Source organism: Eleutherodactylus coqui, chromosome 13 (genome assembly GCF_035609145.1).
Source record: "Eleutherodactylus coqui strain aEleCoq1 chromosome 13, aEleCoq1.hap1, whole genome shotgun sequence".
Lineage (NCBI taxonomy): Eukaryota > Metazoa > Chordata > Amphibia > Anura > Eleutherodactylidae > Eleutherodactylus > Eleutherodactylus coqui.
This window is the reverse complement of record NC_089849.1, coordinates 57,888,065-57,905,407: the sequence shown is the minus strand read 5'-3', so window position 1 is coordinate 57,905,407 and position 17,343 is coordinate 57,888,065. Positions and strand designations below refer to the sequence as shown.

Here is a 17,343-nt window from a genome sequence, read left to right as displayed (position 1 = left end):
TATGAAAATACATTGTGTATAGAGTTTAAACAGTTTGTATTTCGTTCCTAGCTGGGTCCTGTTAAGAAGGAGAGGTCTCTGCGACCATACAGTTGCTTCCAGTCACCCAGCGCTCAGTTCTCAGACAGGGGACCTCCAACATCATTTTTAAGACGAGCATCTCAGGTGTCTCAAGACTCACGCTATGATATAGGCGGAGGACAATCCTGTACTGAAAGTCCTATGACACCAACGGCTCCCTTCACACCCCCACTGCCACCACGCAATCCTATTAGAGGTATGCCAACCCAGAAAAGTGATAATTGTATTAATAGATGCTATTGGCCCATTTACATGGAAGGTAATAATCTGCTCATTACAATCACGATTGACGATATAGCATACCGAACAGCGCATATTAATCTTCAATTTACATGTGAATTTAATTGTGAGTATTGGGATGAATAATCGTTAAAGGGGTTGTACCAAAATACAATTGTATCATCTGTTTACAGGATAAGGAATAAAAGTATGATCAGTGGTCTCTCACTACTGAGAGGACCGTCTATCCTGAGAATGGGATCCACCTCTCCTCTTCACTGTGGGCTACTTGCAACCCCTGCAGCTGGATATTGAATGATGAAGTGGTCACACATGGGCGGTGCAGCACCATTGATTTTCAATGAGCTTGCAGGAGCTAGCCAAGCGCTTCGACTTAAAGGGGTTGTCTCACTTCTAGCTGTTTTCATACAGTTCCATACATTGCAAAGTGGCCCAAGTTGGTACTGCAGGCTGATTCCTATTGAAGAGAATGGGACGTAGCCTGCAGTACCTGCGCAATGTCTGAAGACAGCTAGAAGTGGGACAACCCTTTTTACTATTTCCATTAGCCCCATTGAAATGAATGGAGCAGTGGTTGCACATGCACAATTGCTGCACCATTCAGTTTTCACATAACTACAGGTTGGTGCAGTGAGGCCACAGTGACGAGAAGATGAGGTCACATGGGATGTACATCCTCGGGATTGGTGGGAATTTCAGCGGTGGACCCCCACCAATCCGACTTTTGTTACCTATCCTATGAAACAGTGATAAGTCTATTTTGGTACAATCCCTTTAATATGATGATACCTCCTGTAGTATTGTTGGCTGCACATCCAGGAAGGGATGGGCTGCTGACAAATTATTTTCATGCCCGCATAAAAAATGTAGTTAGCAAACAAACTAGCATTTGCTTGTTTATCAGCTGATCACTGGGATGTTTATATGGGGCAATGGTCAGCAATGAAGGCTCGTATGAACATTTGCTCAGCCGATCATTGGCCGATGCTAGTTATCCTTTATAAGGCCTCAGTCAGACGGGCGTTTTTTCGCGCGATTTGCGCATGTGCATGCGTCCGGCGATTTTATAGAACCATTGCTTTGCAATGGTATCGGACACATGAGCGCTTTTTATGCGCTCGTCCGATAAATTATAGAACAGAAATCGCAGATCGCACCCATCTGCGATCTGCGATTCCTGTTCTCTTCTGTATATGCGCTCAATGGGGCCAGCGGCAGCAGTGCCGACCCCATTGAGAACATATACTAGACAAATCATTCTCCTCTGCCACAGCTGTAACAGCTGTGGCAGAGAAGAATGATGTTTGCCCGTTGAAAGCAATGGGCTGCCGGCGTGCACGGGGTGAATTGTCGAGAAGGGCTTAAATATATAAGCCCTTCCCTGAAATTCATCCAGAAATGTGTAAAAACAAAAAAATATATATATATACTCACCTGGTCCCGGCAGACGGATTTCAGCCGCGTCCGGCCGGCAGTTCTCCTGAACTGCTCTGAGTAGTATTCAGCAGCAGGGGATTTAAAATGAATTCATGAATGGGTGAGTGAGTGCTGCCTCGGATTGGCTCAGCGCAGGGACCAATCAGGGGCAGCTCTCAGCTGTCATTCATGAATTCAGAGCAGTTCAGGAGAACTGCCGGCCGGCCGCGGCTGAACTCCGTCTGCCGGGACCAGGTGAGTATATATTTTTTTTTTGTTTTTACACATTTCTGGATGAATTTCAGGGAAGGGCTTATATTTTTAAGCCCTTCCCGAAAATTCATCGTGAGATCGCCCGCAGCCCATTGCTTTCAATGGAGCTGGCTGTATTGCCGGTTCCATTGAATTCAATGCGCTGGACTGCTCTGGCCCGTTTCTATTGAAACGCGGTTAGGAGCAGTTTTTTGCGGGCGATTTTTCGGCCCCGGTCACGCGATTTGCGGATGCGCATCCGTCATGCGATCCGCAAATCGCGGGAAAAAAAGCCCGTGTGACTAAGGCCTAATGGTGTACAAGGAACAAAAAGAGTTTTGTTGGCACGCTGTTAGGTTGAGAGTCATAAGGTGTTCATATAAAAGAGAAACCCCCGTTAGTCAGGAAATGAGGTTGACTGTATAGTTATTTAGTAACTACTAACAGCTAGCAATGTTTAGTTTGGTTTTTCGGATTGACGGAGTGTCTTGTAGATAAAAGAATTGTAACAATGTGATTGAGGTCACAAAAATCCATGAGGATTATGCTCATTATACCCCTCAGTAAATTACTGTACACAATTAAAACTAACAGTAAAAAATGCATTCTTTCCAAATGATTACATTGATTTCTGTTAACCCCTTAGTAACCAGCCTAATTTGGGCCCTAATGACAAAGCTTTTTTTCCAAAGAACCATAACTTAGCTGAATAAGGATTTTTTTTTTCCTCTGGAAGAAGTTGTACTTTTCTTGGCACTACTTTGGAGTACAAAAACGTATTGACCGATTGTATAAAACAAATAAATCTTTTTCATGTTTTTATGGTTTTATGTTAAACAAATTTTTGAACAATTTTTGGTGCTTTTTTAATAAATTTTCGATGTCACGATCTATATTTTGTAAGGATGTTAACATCATTCCCTATTTACACTGACCACTGAGTTTAAGAATAGTTTGATACTTCCTATTCTGTAGTTATCTTATTATCATCACAGACAGGATTACAATGAAAGGTGACACCTACAGATGGGACAACTATAAGCTTGATTGTGATAGCATGGCACAGAAAGATACTTTATCTTAAGCCATTAAAAAGTTATTGTTCTCTTTACTTAACAAAAAACATTCTAAAGTTATTTAAAGTGTAAATAAAAGCACCCTGTAGCACGACACACATTAATATCACATTAATCACAAGCTAAAGCATGAAGGCCCATTTAGACGGGACGAATGACGGGCACACGATGCCCGACACTCGTCCCCGAAAGTACCTGCTCACGTGCTTTTGCACAGGAGTGCATATCATTCCTTCACAGCTGGGCAGCTGGAGGATATTTATCTCCTCACATTCCCCCGCCCCTCTCCATTCATTTAACATAGCGGCCATTCAGTACTGAACGGCTGCTATTTGCACTGAACTCTCAAAGTTTAGCTCATCGTTTATGCAGCATAAACGATGGACGATGAGCTGATCGTTCAGTGTAAACAGAAGACATTCAGTACTGAACGGCTGCTATGTTATGTCAATGGAGAGGGACGAGGGGAACACGCATATGGAAATCTCCTGCAGCCGTCCCACTGTGAAACAAAGATACTCGCTCCTGTGCAAAATCGTTTGCCCGACATTCGTCCTGTCTAAATGGGCCTTAACCCATCTGTATATATAGATAACATAGGATACACCGGAATAGGTGATGGTCACAGCTTACCTCCTCCCCTTCCCTGCACAGGTCACAGAGCATGCGCACAACACTCTCCCATAGAAGCCAGTGAGTCAGCTCTTGTCTATTGTGGAAATTGTTTATGAGGCTTATGTAAAGCATATCTCTAAATGCTGTTAAATGCAGCTCAAGCAAGATGCCCCCTGCCCCATAGTCATGTACAGAAAATGAATTAAAAAACTTCAATCAGAAAATATAAACAGATTTTAATTAGTAAAAAATATAAATGATACATTCTATTTAACTCTCCCTGGGGGGTTGAAAAAACTTAGTAATTCTGCATTTTTTTTATGTTTTAAATTTTGCACCATAAATGACAATAACTGTATCCACTGGGTCAGCGCAATCATTCAATGCATGCTTATTGTTTTTTTTTTGTCAGCACCCAATATACCACCACCTCCTCCCCCTGCCAGTCCCTCACCTGTCCCCAAAAAGCTGCCTGCCACCCCTCCACTGACTACAAAGCACAAGAGGGCACTTTCAGAGCCTGCACCCGTCATTCCACACAGTCCCTCCAGTCAAAGCAGTCTGCACTTTGGTAAGAGGAGCTTCACTCAGGCTGTTTATGAGTCTATTACACTGGAATATTGTAACATCATTGATCATTTATTATTTATGCGATCTTACAATGTAATGTTATTGTAAGCTGCATTATTCAGGATACAAAGTACTAAATAAAATATCTGCTTTTTGATGCTCACAATGGGTTAGGAAAAGGCCTTTTTTGCATAATCTAACATATAGTTGCAATCAAAATAATTCAAACTCCCACTGCAAATGTACAAACTCTCGTCGGTTTGCAAAAAAATATTTAAACAAAAATGATTTAAATAACTCAACATAACTAATATAATAACTTGTTTCTCCAAATTCACCATAAAATGCCACTTTTCATGACTTTTTTCTTTGGGGTTCACATCAAGCAACTGTGATGGTCACTGCAGAATCTACCAGGACTTATTCTGAACCCAAGCCTTGGTGGACTTTGACATATGCTTGGGATTATTGTCCTGTAGGAAGGTCTAATGATGCTCAGTCTTCAGCTTCCTCACAGAAGGCATGATGCTTTCTCCTAAGATTTTCCTGATACTTGACTGAATCCATTTTGCCCTCCACATATTGCAGGGTTCCAGTGTCAGAGGAAGCAAAGTAGCACCAGAGCATCACCAGGCCACCGCCATGCTCCATGTAGGCAGGATGTTCGTTTTATCACTTGCTTCATTCTTCCTCCTCCAGACATACCGCTGATCCATAGACCCAAAAAGTTACAGTTTTGTTTCATCACTCCACAGAACGGAATCACAAAACTACTGGGGCTTATTTATATGGTTTTAAGCATACTGGAGAAGACGTTCCTTGTGCTTTTGGGTCAGTAGAGATGTACATCTTGGAGTTTGGGCACGAAGACCTTCAGTATTTAGTATGTGTCGTAGTGTGCAAATGGAAATCTTAGTGTATCTTGCTGCAGGTCTTTGCAGTCACTTGAAGGTTTTTGACTAACCGCCTCCTTAGGAGCCTGGTGACAGCCAGCGATAGCTCCCTTTTTTTCACCAGGTAGTGTAGCCATTTTTCCTTTAACTGAGAACTTGTGAACTATCCTTCTAGCTGTATCTCTATGAACATTCAGTTTCGTATCGTGAATTCGTGATCTCAACTTTTTAGACCACTTTCTTGGCTTAGCTATGTTTCTAACATGGAAACAAATGTCACAGTTAACAATGCCTTAGCCAGACCAAGATACTGATGTTTTATCTCAGGCACACCTGATGCAACTAATGAAGCCCTTGATTAGTTGCATCAGGTGTGCTTGAGACAACATCTGATGTGCAATTGTGTGGGGTTCTATTCAGGGAGTTGAATAATTCTGAGATTGCAGCAGTCATTAAAAGTGGCATTTTGTGGTGAATTTGGAGAAACCATTTATTATATTAGTTGTGTTAAGTTGTTTAAATTGTTCGTGTTTCATTGTTTTTAGCAAACAGCTAAATGTTTGTAAACTTGGCAAACAAACCTAGTTTGCAATGGGAGTTGAGTAATTTTGTTTACAACTGTGTATATACAATGGGGTCGAAATGATTTTTAAATTTGACAGCATGTCATACATGGTATTGTAATGACCGTTTGTTGTGTTCAGTCTCGTGTATGTATGTACATAGATTGAATCTGTTTTGCCATTGAACGTATTTATCACCTATCCACAGGATAGCTGCTAAATGTACAATAACTGGGGGTACATCTGCTGGGATCTACTAGCAAGGCAGTACTTGAGTCCATGTAGTAAATAGTGCAGTGGTGCACTTGCATTTCCACTGGAGACAGCTGAGTGATGCACTCGTATATATCAGTCAGTCCTATAGAAGTAAATGGAACCATGGTCACACATGCGTATCACTAGTCCATTCAATAGGGGAACTTTGGGACTGCTATTTTCGTGATCCCTCGGTGTATCAGCCTTTAGACCCTTAAGAATCATACAAGAATAATGTGTTTAGTGGAAAAACCTCTGAACACGTCGTATTTCCTCTCCATTTCGGTCAGACAGCTCAAGTGCTCCACCAATATTCATAAAAAATCATGTTTGTCATAAATGCTTTCAGTGACATGTGAGGTTCAACTTGAATGGTTTGAGTTAATACTCATGTAAATTGTACTAATCCAAAACCAAAAAGTGTTGTCTGCTTGTCTATACAGTAGTGTTCTCCTCATACCTAAAACAGAAAACTCAAATGTTGTCTTCATATTCCAGATTATGGCTCATGTTGTACTTCTCCATCCAAATTTCTCCAATCAGAAGTTGTATCTAGGAGACCAAGGTGAATATCTATCATATATTCAGTATAGATCGGTTTATTAAGTTCTTTAACCCCTTTAAGACCAAGCCTGTTTTGTCTTCATGGATAACCCCTAATTTGGGAATTCTGATATGTGTCACTTTAAGGGCTTATTGACACGTCAGTATTTTTCATCAGTGTTTTGTAAGCCAAAACCAGGAGTGGAACATACAGAGTAAATATAATGGAAACATTTGCATTTCTTCTATATTTTGGATCGCTCCTAGTTTTGGCTTACAAAATGCTGATGATAAATACTGACATGTGAAGAAGCCTTAACGGAGAAAAACTCTGTAAAGGTTTTAAACGTCCAAGTAATCCTGAAATAGGTTTTTTTTAATCACATGCTGTACTTTATTTAGACGGTAAAAGTAAACTAATACAATTTGAACATATTTATTTAAATCTGCCAAAATTGAGGAAAATGTGTAAAAATTGTCATTTTTTTATATTTGCAACCGTAGGTGCACACAAATCCGCACGTCCACACATGTGCCAAAACACGTGTGAACAAAGATCTGTGCAGCATTGCTCTCAATGGACCGCTGCTGCTGGCAGCCCCACTGAAAGCAATGGCCTGCCGGCAACTCATTCAATGATTTTCGGGGAAGGGCTTTAAATATAAGCCCTTCCCCGAAAATCATCCCTAGCTGTAGTAAAAAATTAAAAGATATATACTCACATCTCCACCGCTGTCGGGGCTCAGGCGCATCTAGCTGCTTGGTCCCCAGTACTGTAATGAAGCTTTTTCAGCAGGCGGGGATTTAAAATCTCCATCCGCCAAAAGGGCTGCGTCTGATTGGCTGAGCGCTCAGCCAATCACAGGCAGCCCTCAACCATTCGTTAAATGACAGCTGAGCACTGCCTGTGATTCGTCACAGCGCTCAGCCAATCACAGGCAGCGCTTGGCCATTCAATGAACTCAGTGAATGGCTGAACGCTGCCTGTGATTGCCTAAGAGGGATGGGTGTCTGTGTGCTGTCCATTGCAAGTTGCTGCCGAGTCCCTCTGGTGCATATAGCAGTTACAGCCATGTGCACGTAGCCTTGGAGTGAGAGAGATTGTCCGTGTAAATAATTCCTCACATTTGGCACATAGTTGCTTGATATTGTTATATTGTTTGTCCTTATGTTCTACAGCATTGGATCCCCAAAGCTCAGTAGTCTTCATGAAGTGCCAGAAATTCCACCAAAAGGTACATGTTCCTATCTTAATCATGAATGTGGCATTTTATTCTCTCTATATATAGCATGCAATCACTTGAGAATTACATATCATGAAATGCATTTCAACATTGTTTTTTTTTTTACATATATTAGATCTTTTGTCAAATATGCTAAAGTTCATTGCCCTACTCTTCATTTATTAGTTGATTACAGAACAGAAGGATATACAAAACTAGGAAACCAAAGATCAATTCAGAGTAATATATCTCCAGGGTCATCTGCGCAAGAACTCTATCATGTCCCAATCCCCACCCAGGAGCCACCTCTACCCATGCCACGAAGGATGAGCCTGGTGAGAGTTCTTTGTTAATGTTTCTTATGTGACATCATTTTTTATACATGGCGATTATTGCCTGAATAATTGCTAGAAACAGAGAATTTGGGCGATAGGCATTCTGTGTAAACACAGCTACCGACGGGGCACTTAGGAATTGTTCAACCGTAGAGTCACTTGGTTTTTAGCTCACCTAAAAGGAGCCGGAAGAGATCTTCAGCTGCTACACCTCCATTTTCTGAATGGCTTTCGCTCCTGTGTGAGATCACAGGGGCGCTAGTCAGTGGGACAGCTGTCGGTGCTTATGTACCCAACAGTCATCCCGTGTAAAGGTACTTTTAGAGTACAGTCAATTGTATGGAACAGTGATTCATTTTGGAAACAAGTAATCATGCTTGTTTTCAACACTGCAAACCTGTCCTGTGTAACACATGCCCACCTGTAAGTAATTCTTTAAGGCTATTTACACTCTTGCACTCATTTTTTTTTATCAATGCGTTTCTGGAAATGAAGACTTTTTTATAATTGTTTTTCATTAACTTTTTTTATTGTTTGATTTTTACGCTTCTATTAATTTCCAATGCATTGCAAACTGGAGGACTGAAATCTTAGCAAATTCTGTCAGTCATAGTAAACTAACAGATTTCTCCCCTAACTTGATCCCCTTTTTTGAAGTTATATTCACGGCCTTTCCACTGAGCTATTCTAGAGGGCTGTTCGGAAAGGATGGTATAGCAGATCAGGAGGATAGAGAGCAGAGAAAGCTACTATTACAGAGGGCTGTAATTCACTCCTGGTAAATTTTCTGCTCTTATCAGCAGAGAGGGCAAACGGGACCAGCAGCTACTCAGAGAGAGGAAGACATAGATGGAGAGATAGCTGTGTAGTGTTGAGTGAATTGGATTATACTATAAAACCTTTGAAAGAGCAATGGGGAGCTGAGCTTGTACTTCTTGTATTTCTTGAACTGCTTGAGAGACCAGCTTATTAGTGCTGGAAACTCCTCCAAGCCAAAAACTTGAATGTGGGAAAATCTGTAAACCAAGTATGAGGCTTTCTACATGCAAGACAAGGAAAACTCATTGAAAAAAAAGATAAAATGCTTGATTTATTTCTGCTGAGAATTAGTAAGATATGTGTGTATTGATTTTTCATGCAAAATGGTTTCCATGGCCTTTAGGTTTATATGGGAGGCAAACTGAATAGAAAACAATCTTTTGCGAATTTTGCCTCAAATGTGCAGTAAAATCCTCTACAAATATATGACAAAATAGGCTTGTATTACATGTGGATTTTGTAGTAGAGTCACTGTGAATTTCACTTCACTCATTAAAAGTGGTGAAATCTATGGGGAAAATCCACACCATAAATTGACATACTGTGGATTTAAAAGATGTTCAGAGCTTGTATATATGTATTTACACATTCAGTTTTACCCTCTTCATACCTCAGTACCTAATGTTTTGTACTTGTTTCTGTCTTTCTTAAGAGTAAGCCAAAGCTCCGCCGGGTGAAGGCTTTATTTGACTGCACAGCAGATAGAGAAGATGAACTCACATTTAATATAGGAGAAATTATTGTAGTCACAGAAGAGGAGGATCAGAACTGGTGGGTAAGTAGCTAAATCATTTACAGAGTCCTCCTTAAGGTATGTGCCTAGTGATCCCCTTCTGTGCCACTTCCTGATGCCCAGAGATCTGTAACCGAGCAATAAGGATGTAGCCCTTTTTTTTCCCATGTTAGGTTTCTCTTTCGCACTTTCAAAAAAATCATAACTCTTGTCATTTTTCCATCGACTTAGCTGTGGAAGGGCTTGTTTTTAGCTGGACTAGTTGTATTTTTCAATATTGCTATTTATTTGCAGGATGAGCTGTAGTTTCTATTGGTACCATTTTGGAGTACATACATACAACTTTTTAACCACTTTTTATAATGTTTTTCTTGGATACAGGGTGACCAAAAATAGCACAATTCTGGCGTTGTCAGGGGAAAATAAATACATGATATTCACCACGGAAGATAAATAATGTATTTTTTTTTTAAGGTTGGACTGTAATGGCCTTGGTGATACCAAATATGTTTTGGGATTTTCTGTTTTGATTTTTTAATTAAAAAAATGACAAAAGGAGGTTTTTTTAAACTTTTAATATCCTTTATTTTTTTTAAATAATAAACCTTGTTTTTTATTTTTTTTAAAATTCCCTTTAGGGAAATTAAACTTGCGATTATTTCATCGCTTATACCATATACTGCAATACTTCAGCATTGCAGTATATTGTATTTCTGCAAGCATCCTATTAAGACAGACCCCAGGCCCATCCTAATTGGCAGAAATACTTGACAGCCCTGAGTGCCTTCAGAAGGTCTCCGGCGGCCATGACACCCAGACGGCACCTCATGATCTCATTGTAGGAGGGCCATTTGGTACATTTAAAGGCTACTGTAAGAATTGACAGCAGTATTTGAAGGGTTTACAACCACAATCAGGTGAACTCTGACTCCGGCTGTTGGAGCCGGATGTCAACTGTCAAAGACAGCTAACACTAGTTGTGTAGGGAGCGGCCCAGCTTCCTGTGCCGTATTAACCCCGAATGTCTGGGATGTAAATATACATCCTGGGGTTCTAATGGTTTAAAAAAACTTCCCTTATAAGTTATGCTGGCAGGATTAATACAGTCATGTTTTACAAACGTCCTGTGCTATCACATGTAATTTCTTATTCCTTCCTCCTCATTCTTTCCTAGAACGGCTACATTGACGGGCAACTACATAGAAGAGGTGTTTTCCCAGCATCCTTTGTGCATATCATGACCGACTAAAAGCACAATCCCTTGGGCATTAAATGTACTGAGAAAAAGCAAAGGATTTCAGTTGTATATATAATATTGAGAAAGACCTATATGCCTCTGCATGGACCTGTGACTGGCTTGGTAGAGCTTGGGAACATGGAACAAGTTCAACTGCATAGGTTGTTCTGGTCGTTAACTTCCAATAAAAAGGAGCTACGTCATAATCGCCAAATATGTGACTCCCTAACCTGTGTTATGTAAGCGAGAGCTAAAGGGGGTTAATAGACATGCATATTATGCTTGTGCTGTGCCTTGTAATGCAAATAGCTTTGTGTCATTTTTACAAACATATTGTATCTGCTTAGCCGCTAAATCGTATCTATATAATGCACAACGTGGGGCAGTTGTGTCTCCAACAGAAGAGCTCATACATCACTGTCCTTAGACAGAAGCAGTTATTACATCCATAATAATAAAACACCAAACCTTATTTCCATCTTTTAAATCCTCCATTGCTCATCCCATTGCCTCTTAGTTGTGTCTATACAAGATCTTAGAAATGTATGTGTGCATTCAATGCAATGGTGGCCGGGACCATCTTTTCCATTGGGTAATTACTTAATGGAAACCTATCATATTGTACATGTACAGTCCATCTGTGTAATCCTAACTTGTATTTTATTCATTTTAATCCCTACCCTTTCTATAATTAGGAGTCCAGTGGGCGGTCCTACCAAGCGATTGACAGCTATGTCTATATGCACAGTCATACAGGTAAAGGACTTGCCACTGACATCCTAAGTACAGAAAGAAGTGTCATTTAAAGAGTAAATTACAAGTTATTATAGTTCTGTTCCCACAAAGCTATATATCAATTTGTTCAGCTCCTCCTGCTCTATAACTGGCTGCCATGTTCAACTTGATGGGTTCCCTTTAAAGTAAATGATACATATATAATTCTTGGATTATCTATCCTCGGTATGTTTCAGTCTTTCTAGTATTACCCAGTCATTCAAGAGATTCAAAGCTCTCCCAGGATAGCACAGTAGCCATTATTTCACATATTGATTAACTTGAAAGAGACGTTGACTCCACTTCACCTATTTTGCTGACCTCAGGAGGTAATGATTTGGTTTTCCACATCATTGACAGCTCAGTTTCTACAATTAAGTCATTCCATTTTTGTTGGTATGCATACACAATTTTGTCCCATCAGGAAACCATTTTCTCCCAGTATCAAAGAAGCATGGGAGGACAAATAAGGGCTTTTATAACACAATCTCTTTTTTTTCTTTAAAAATCAGCATTTGTAATATATTTGTGATATTTTTTGGACCCTGTACTATACATAACACAGTGTATAAATTTTGAATGGTCCTTAAAGGCTATGGAAACATTTGTGCATGAAAAATCAATACACACATCTAAGTCACTGCATAAAAAATATGCACTTTCCTGATTTTAGCATTGAATTTTTCTTCCTATGCACTTAGAAAGCCTCATGCCCTTCAGGCCTGGAGAAATAAAGATAACCGAAGCACTTCTCTGACCACCTGACACACATTGTGCATGGTATGCATTGGTAGTCTAAGACACTAATGCTGCTTTCACTGTGCAGCACTGGTTAATTAAAGCAGGTATAGTGTCTTAGACTAATGATGTAAACTAATGCAAAGTGTGCATCAGGTAGACAAAGAAATTGGTATGACTATATTTGTTTCTCCAGGCTTCACGTTTCCGGATTGGGGGTGTTACCGGCACGGATTAGCTGGTCTCCCTCATAAATACGCACAAGCTCAGCTCCCCCTTTCTTCTTTTTCAGAAGCTGTGTAGCTTAATCACACCCACTCAATACTACACAGCTATTTCTCCATGTAGCTCATCCTCTCTGCTGATAGGAGCTCCTGATCTTCTCCACTATTGCCTGGCACTGTTATGCAGCCCTCTGTAATAGTAGTTTTCTCTATCCTGCTCTCTGTCCTCTTGATCTGACATGGGAGCAGGCTAAGGGAGGAGCTAAGAAACAACCCATCAGTTTACTATGGCAGAATTTGCTAAGATTTCAGTCCTCTGGTCTGCAGTGCCTTGGAAAACGATGCAAGCATGGCAATCAAAAAAATTTGAAATGTTAATAAAAACACATTGATTAAAAAAAAAAGAGTGCAAGGGGAGAACATAGCCTTTAGGCCGCCTACACATGGGCGGATTTGCATTGCTAAATCCGGAGTGGGATTCCGCCTCCAGATTCTGCAGCAAATGTTGCCCATAGCATTCTATGAGAATATGTGATTTCCTGCCCACAAGTGAAAATCAATTGCGATTTTCCGCTCGCGGGCGGAGAAATTGCAGCATGCTGCGATTTTGTGCGGGCTATGCATGGCCGGCTTCCATTGAAGTCAATGGAAGCCATCCTTCCCGCGGCCATTCTGCAATCATCATTGCAGAATGGTTGCAGAAGCCGCATCATCACCATAGTGACAGCGCAGCATCCCCTGTACTGCGCATGTGCAGCAGTGCTCCGTCCGGCACATTCGCAGCAGAGGAGTAGACGATGGAGAGGTAAGCTGGGGTCACCGGCCGGCCAGCAAGTCATACTCCACTGCAGGAATCCCACATGCGGGATCAGACTCACCCCTGTGCAGGCAGCCTAACTTAGGTCAAGAGTAGCTGATATTTCAGAAGATAGTAAATGACAGTAGCAGTGACTGAGCTCTCTACATACCCGACTATGAGAAATACTTGCCAAAAACCTTGAGAATTTTATCTGTACCTTATTATCAATAAATCAAAGTTGTATTTCAAATTATGACCACTAATTATAAGTCTAATTTGCATTGCTAAATCTAAATATATGTCCATGGTAACTCTACTTGCTGTCACGTACAGTTTGGTGTATGTCTGCATGTGTCATTTATAGACAAAACATGGATTGGATCCAAAAAGAGGAGAAACTGGAAAATAAACTCATCATTATCCCAACGCAACTCCAGTAAGTAAACATTGCCTTCAGATGACCAACCTATATATGTACTATTCTATAAGTCATCCTATATCAGCAATAGTGAAGCAATAGCACAGATTGTGACCGTGAAACATATTATCTAATACCAGTGTATTTAAAAAGCATTTGCATACCTTCCAAGTTTCGAATATCCTCCCCGCTCCACCCAGGAGTGCCCCCAAAACAACTAGAAACACCTCTTTTTAGATATTTTAATAGGTCCCTGCCCTTTTGTGGTTTGTGGTAGGCTAATTTCATATGGGCAAGCGCGTTATTGGGTTGTTAAACTCGGCTTGATATCGCGCTCGGGAGCGTGCGATATTTTCCCACGGAATGCAAGGCGTTTTTTGTCACTTCAGGGAAACCTCGCATTTCATTGCATGCACCTTGCAATGTTTCTCCCAGTCCCATTGAAAGTAATGGGTGAGGCATTCCGTGGAAGTGCCCAAAGATAGGTCATGCCACAATTTTTTCGCACACTGTGATGTGGGGAAACAAGAAAAAAAAATTGCTCATATATATATTCATGCAAGATTTGTGCAATCGGTATGCACAAATCTCTGGCTATTTTACCCGATTTCCCTTATATTTTTACATTGACTCCCTGCTGGATATAAGATGTAGTTCTTACCAAACAATTTATGGTTCTTTCTTAGCATCTGGCAAACGCTTAGCAAGGGTCTGATAGAGCAGGGGTCACCAACTCCAGTCCTCAGGGACCACCAACAGGTCATGTTTTCAGGATATCCTATGGTAAGAACATCTGTGGCAATGTCTGAGGCACCGACCATAATTACATCACCTGTGCAATGCAATACTGAGGAAATCCTGAAGACCTGACCTGTTGGCGGTCCCTGAGGACTGGAGTTGGGGAACACTGTGATAGAGTACTTCATCATGTAATTGTCCTGCACTTATGTGTTAACACTAATGCTGCATTAGTTTCACATGTAAAGGACATAAAGAGTATCTTCCTAGGTTTGGTTCACCCTAGTGTCACAGGTTCCATTCAGAATGGAAGCCAAGCCACTTTGATAGATTCAGTGGACTTTAATGTAACCTTTATGGTTGGTTTCTGCATATTAGTTGACTAGAAAAGTGTTACAGAATTGCTGTCAAAAATATCAGAAAATTTGAACCCCCGATGGAGGTTCTCAACACAACTGTGAACGGAGCCTATGAAGGTATTCAATTATGAAGAAGTTCTCAGGAACTTTTAAGGCCCTCTTAAAATTATAACAATTGGAAAAACCTTATTACGCCTTATGAAATTAGCATACAGCGATAGAGTATGGACCCCATGCATTAGAATGGGAGCCCATTTATGGTTCCATACAAGACAAAGCAATATAGCTGTATATGTAAGACCCAAGTGTGAGCCACATACATGTAGAGGTGGTAACCTTATGGACTGTATCAGTATTAGATTGTCAGTTCACTAGGATGTAGCGATCTTTGAGGCATTAAGTGCTATAGGTTAAAATATTTCACAGGATCCTCCTACATTGATAAGCAAATCTTGCTTTATCTCCCATAAAAGGTTGCCACCAAGTGCCTTATTGACAGAAGACCTGTCATGAATGAAACAGGCCATCCAATCTCAGTTGAGACTATGCTATTTGCCTAACCATATAGCTGGGTTATTAAGTGACACCCTAGCAATCCGCTAATCGCTGTAGGTCTGGCTGCTCAAACCCACATTGACCCGCTGCTGTTGCTGGCGATATCTGCAGGCAGCCACATATTTGCCTGCACTAACCACAGGGTATTTTATTACACGGCACCCAAGCATGTTCTCTGTAAAGAAGGAGACATTCTTTAGCTTTCCAATTGTGGTAATAAAGGGCGCCACTCTTGACTGTCCATAAGCCTTTAAAAGATCATAAGTAGAAGGAGTAGGCCGGTGTGTCACATGGGCGTAAGCGCATGTGCAAGTTTTACTGTACTTATTGTGAGGTTTTACATGCTGTGGAAGATAAACCCAATCCATAAACTGTGTAATGTAACAGCACAATTTTCTTCTTAGGGGCTGTTCACATTACATTATTGCCATCCATTGAGTATATATGTTATAATCCAAAAAGAAGTACTAAAACGTATTGCTTGACATACGCAGAGACTATAAATGGTCAAACAATATCCCCGCCTCCAGAAAGTGCTGCCTCTGATTGGCTAAGCGCTGTGACCAATCAGTGACAGCACTCAGCCATTGAATGACAGCCCAGCGCTGCCTCTGATAGGTCACAGAGCTCAGCCAATCAGAGGCAATGCTTTCTGGAGGCAGGGATTTTTCAATCCCTGGCCATCAGAATACAGAAGACGACTACTAGGGACGGGGAGTAGAGCTGGACAGCGCTTCTAGGTGAGTTGATTTTTATTTTTTTTTTATGCAGCTTGGAATGATTTTTGGGGTAGGGCTTATATTTCAACTCCCCCCTGAAAATCATCACTGCAGGGGTTGCCTACATCCCATTGCTTTCAATGGGGCGGTAGCAGTGCCGCCCCCATTGAAAGCAATGGGATAGCATCGCGGTCCTCTGCCACAGCTGTGGCAGGGGATTCTTTCATCCCCGCGGGGAGTCCCATCATCACTGAACACTGTGACAGTGCTATCACAGTGTTCAGTGATGAAGGAACTTTCATGGAGCAGCTGTGCTTCTACAAGCACAGTTGCTCCAGTGAACGGGTATGCGAAACTTTGCCTGTTGAAGGCCTGAACACACTATTTTGCGCACATGTGGAAAAAAAAGCACAGAACTTTGGTAACGCACTTTTTGCACATCCGTGGGTTGCATTTCTTTTGCACACATAGGCGTGCAAAAATCTGACCGAGGCTCAAGAGTGCTGTCACACAAGATATATTCAGTGCGGGTTTTCGACAGTGGAAAATTCACAGCAAACACATAGCACATCTGCAGTGGCCAAATCCGGACATAAAGGGTGCAGATTTTTCTATGGACTTTGTTGCAGAGTTGCCATGGGTTGGGTTTCATCCTTTTGAAATGACCTATTGAGGTAATTACATTAATTTCCCATTTCATTGAATGTGAGCATGGTTACGTGTTTTTTGCATACGCAAAAAGTACAGTAAAAAACACACACATGCATGTGCAAATACACAATGCCCATTGCACAAATGTGCAAGTAAATGCGCTTACGCCCATGTGACACCGGCCTAAAGCCTGCTTTCACACGTAGCTGGTTTGCTGCAGATCTACAGCAGATTTCACCCTTTCCATTGAAATCAATCGAAAGGGTGAAATCTGTTAGAGATCTGCACAAAAATCCGCAGGAATCAGCAACATGTGAACACACCCTTAAGGCCCCCACATACTTAAGCTAGCTCATATAGCCAACAGCCATTCCTAATGACTCCCGTTTAAACATGTATGATCAAATTTCTTTTCAGTGGGGAGAGGAAGACAAACTTCTGTTTCCTTTCTCACTGCTGAAATTGGCGGGTTCAGCCTAAATGTACCTACTGTGTATAGGCACCATAACCGTATAGG

The 17,343-nt window shown here is 41.1% G+C and overlaps 1 protein-coding gene across 1 annotated transcript in view; it reads left to right on the top strand.

The window, feature by feature from the left end:
- Window positions 1-14,626, top strand: part of LOC136587526 (arf-GAP with SH3 domain, ANK repeat and PH domain-containing protein 1-like) — a 193,270-nt gene extending 178,644 nt beyond the window's left edge. Inside the window, exons 22-28 of the mRNA XM_066586153.1 lie at window positions 52-277; window positions 4,093-4,251; window positions 6,460-6,526; window positions 7,684-7,739; window positions 7,914-8,062; window positions 9,534-9,656; window positions 10,789-14,626. Coding sequence (XP_066442250.1) covers window positions 52-277; window positions 4,093-4,251; window positions 6,460-6,526; window positions 7,684-7,739; window positions 7,914-8,062; window positions 9,534-9,656; window positions 10,789-10,863 — 855 coding nt within the window. The 3' untranslated portion in view covers window positions 10,864-14,626. The remainder of the gene's footprint in view (window positions 1-51; window positions 278-4,092; window positions 4,252-6,459; window positions 6,527-7,683; window positions 7,740-7,913; window positions 8,063-9,533; window positions 9,657-10,788) is intronic.
- Window positions 14,627-17,343: the final 2,717 nt, after the last annotated feature.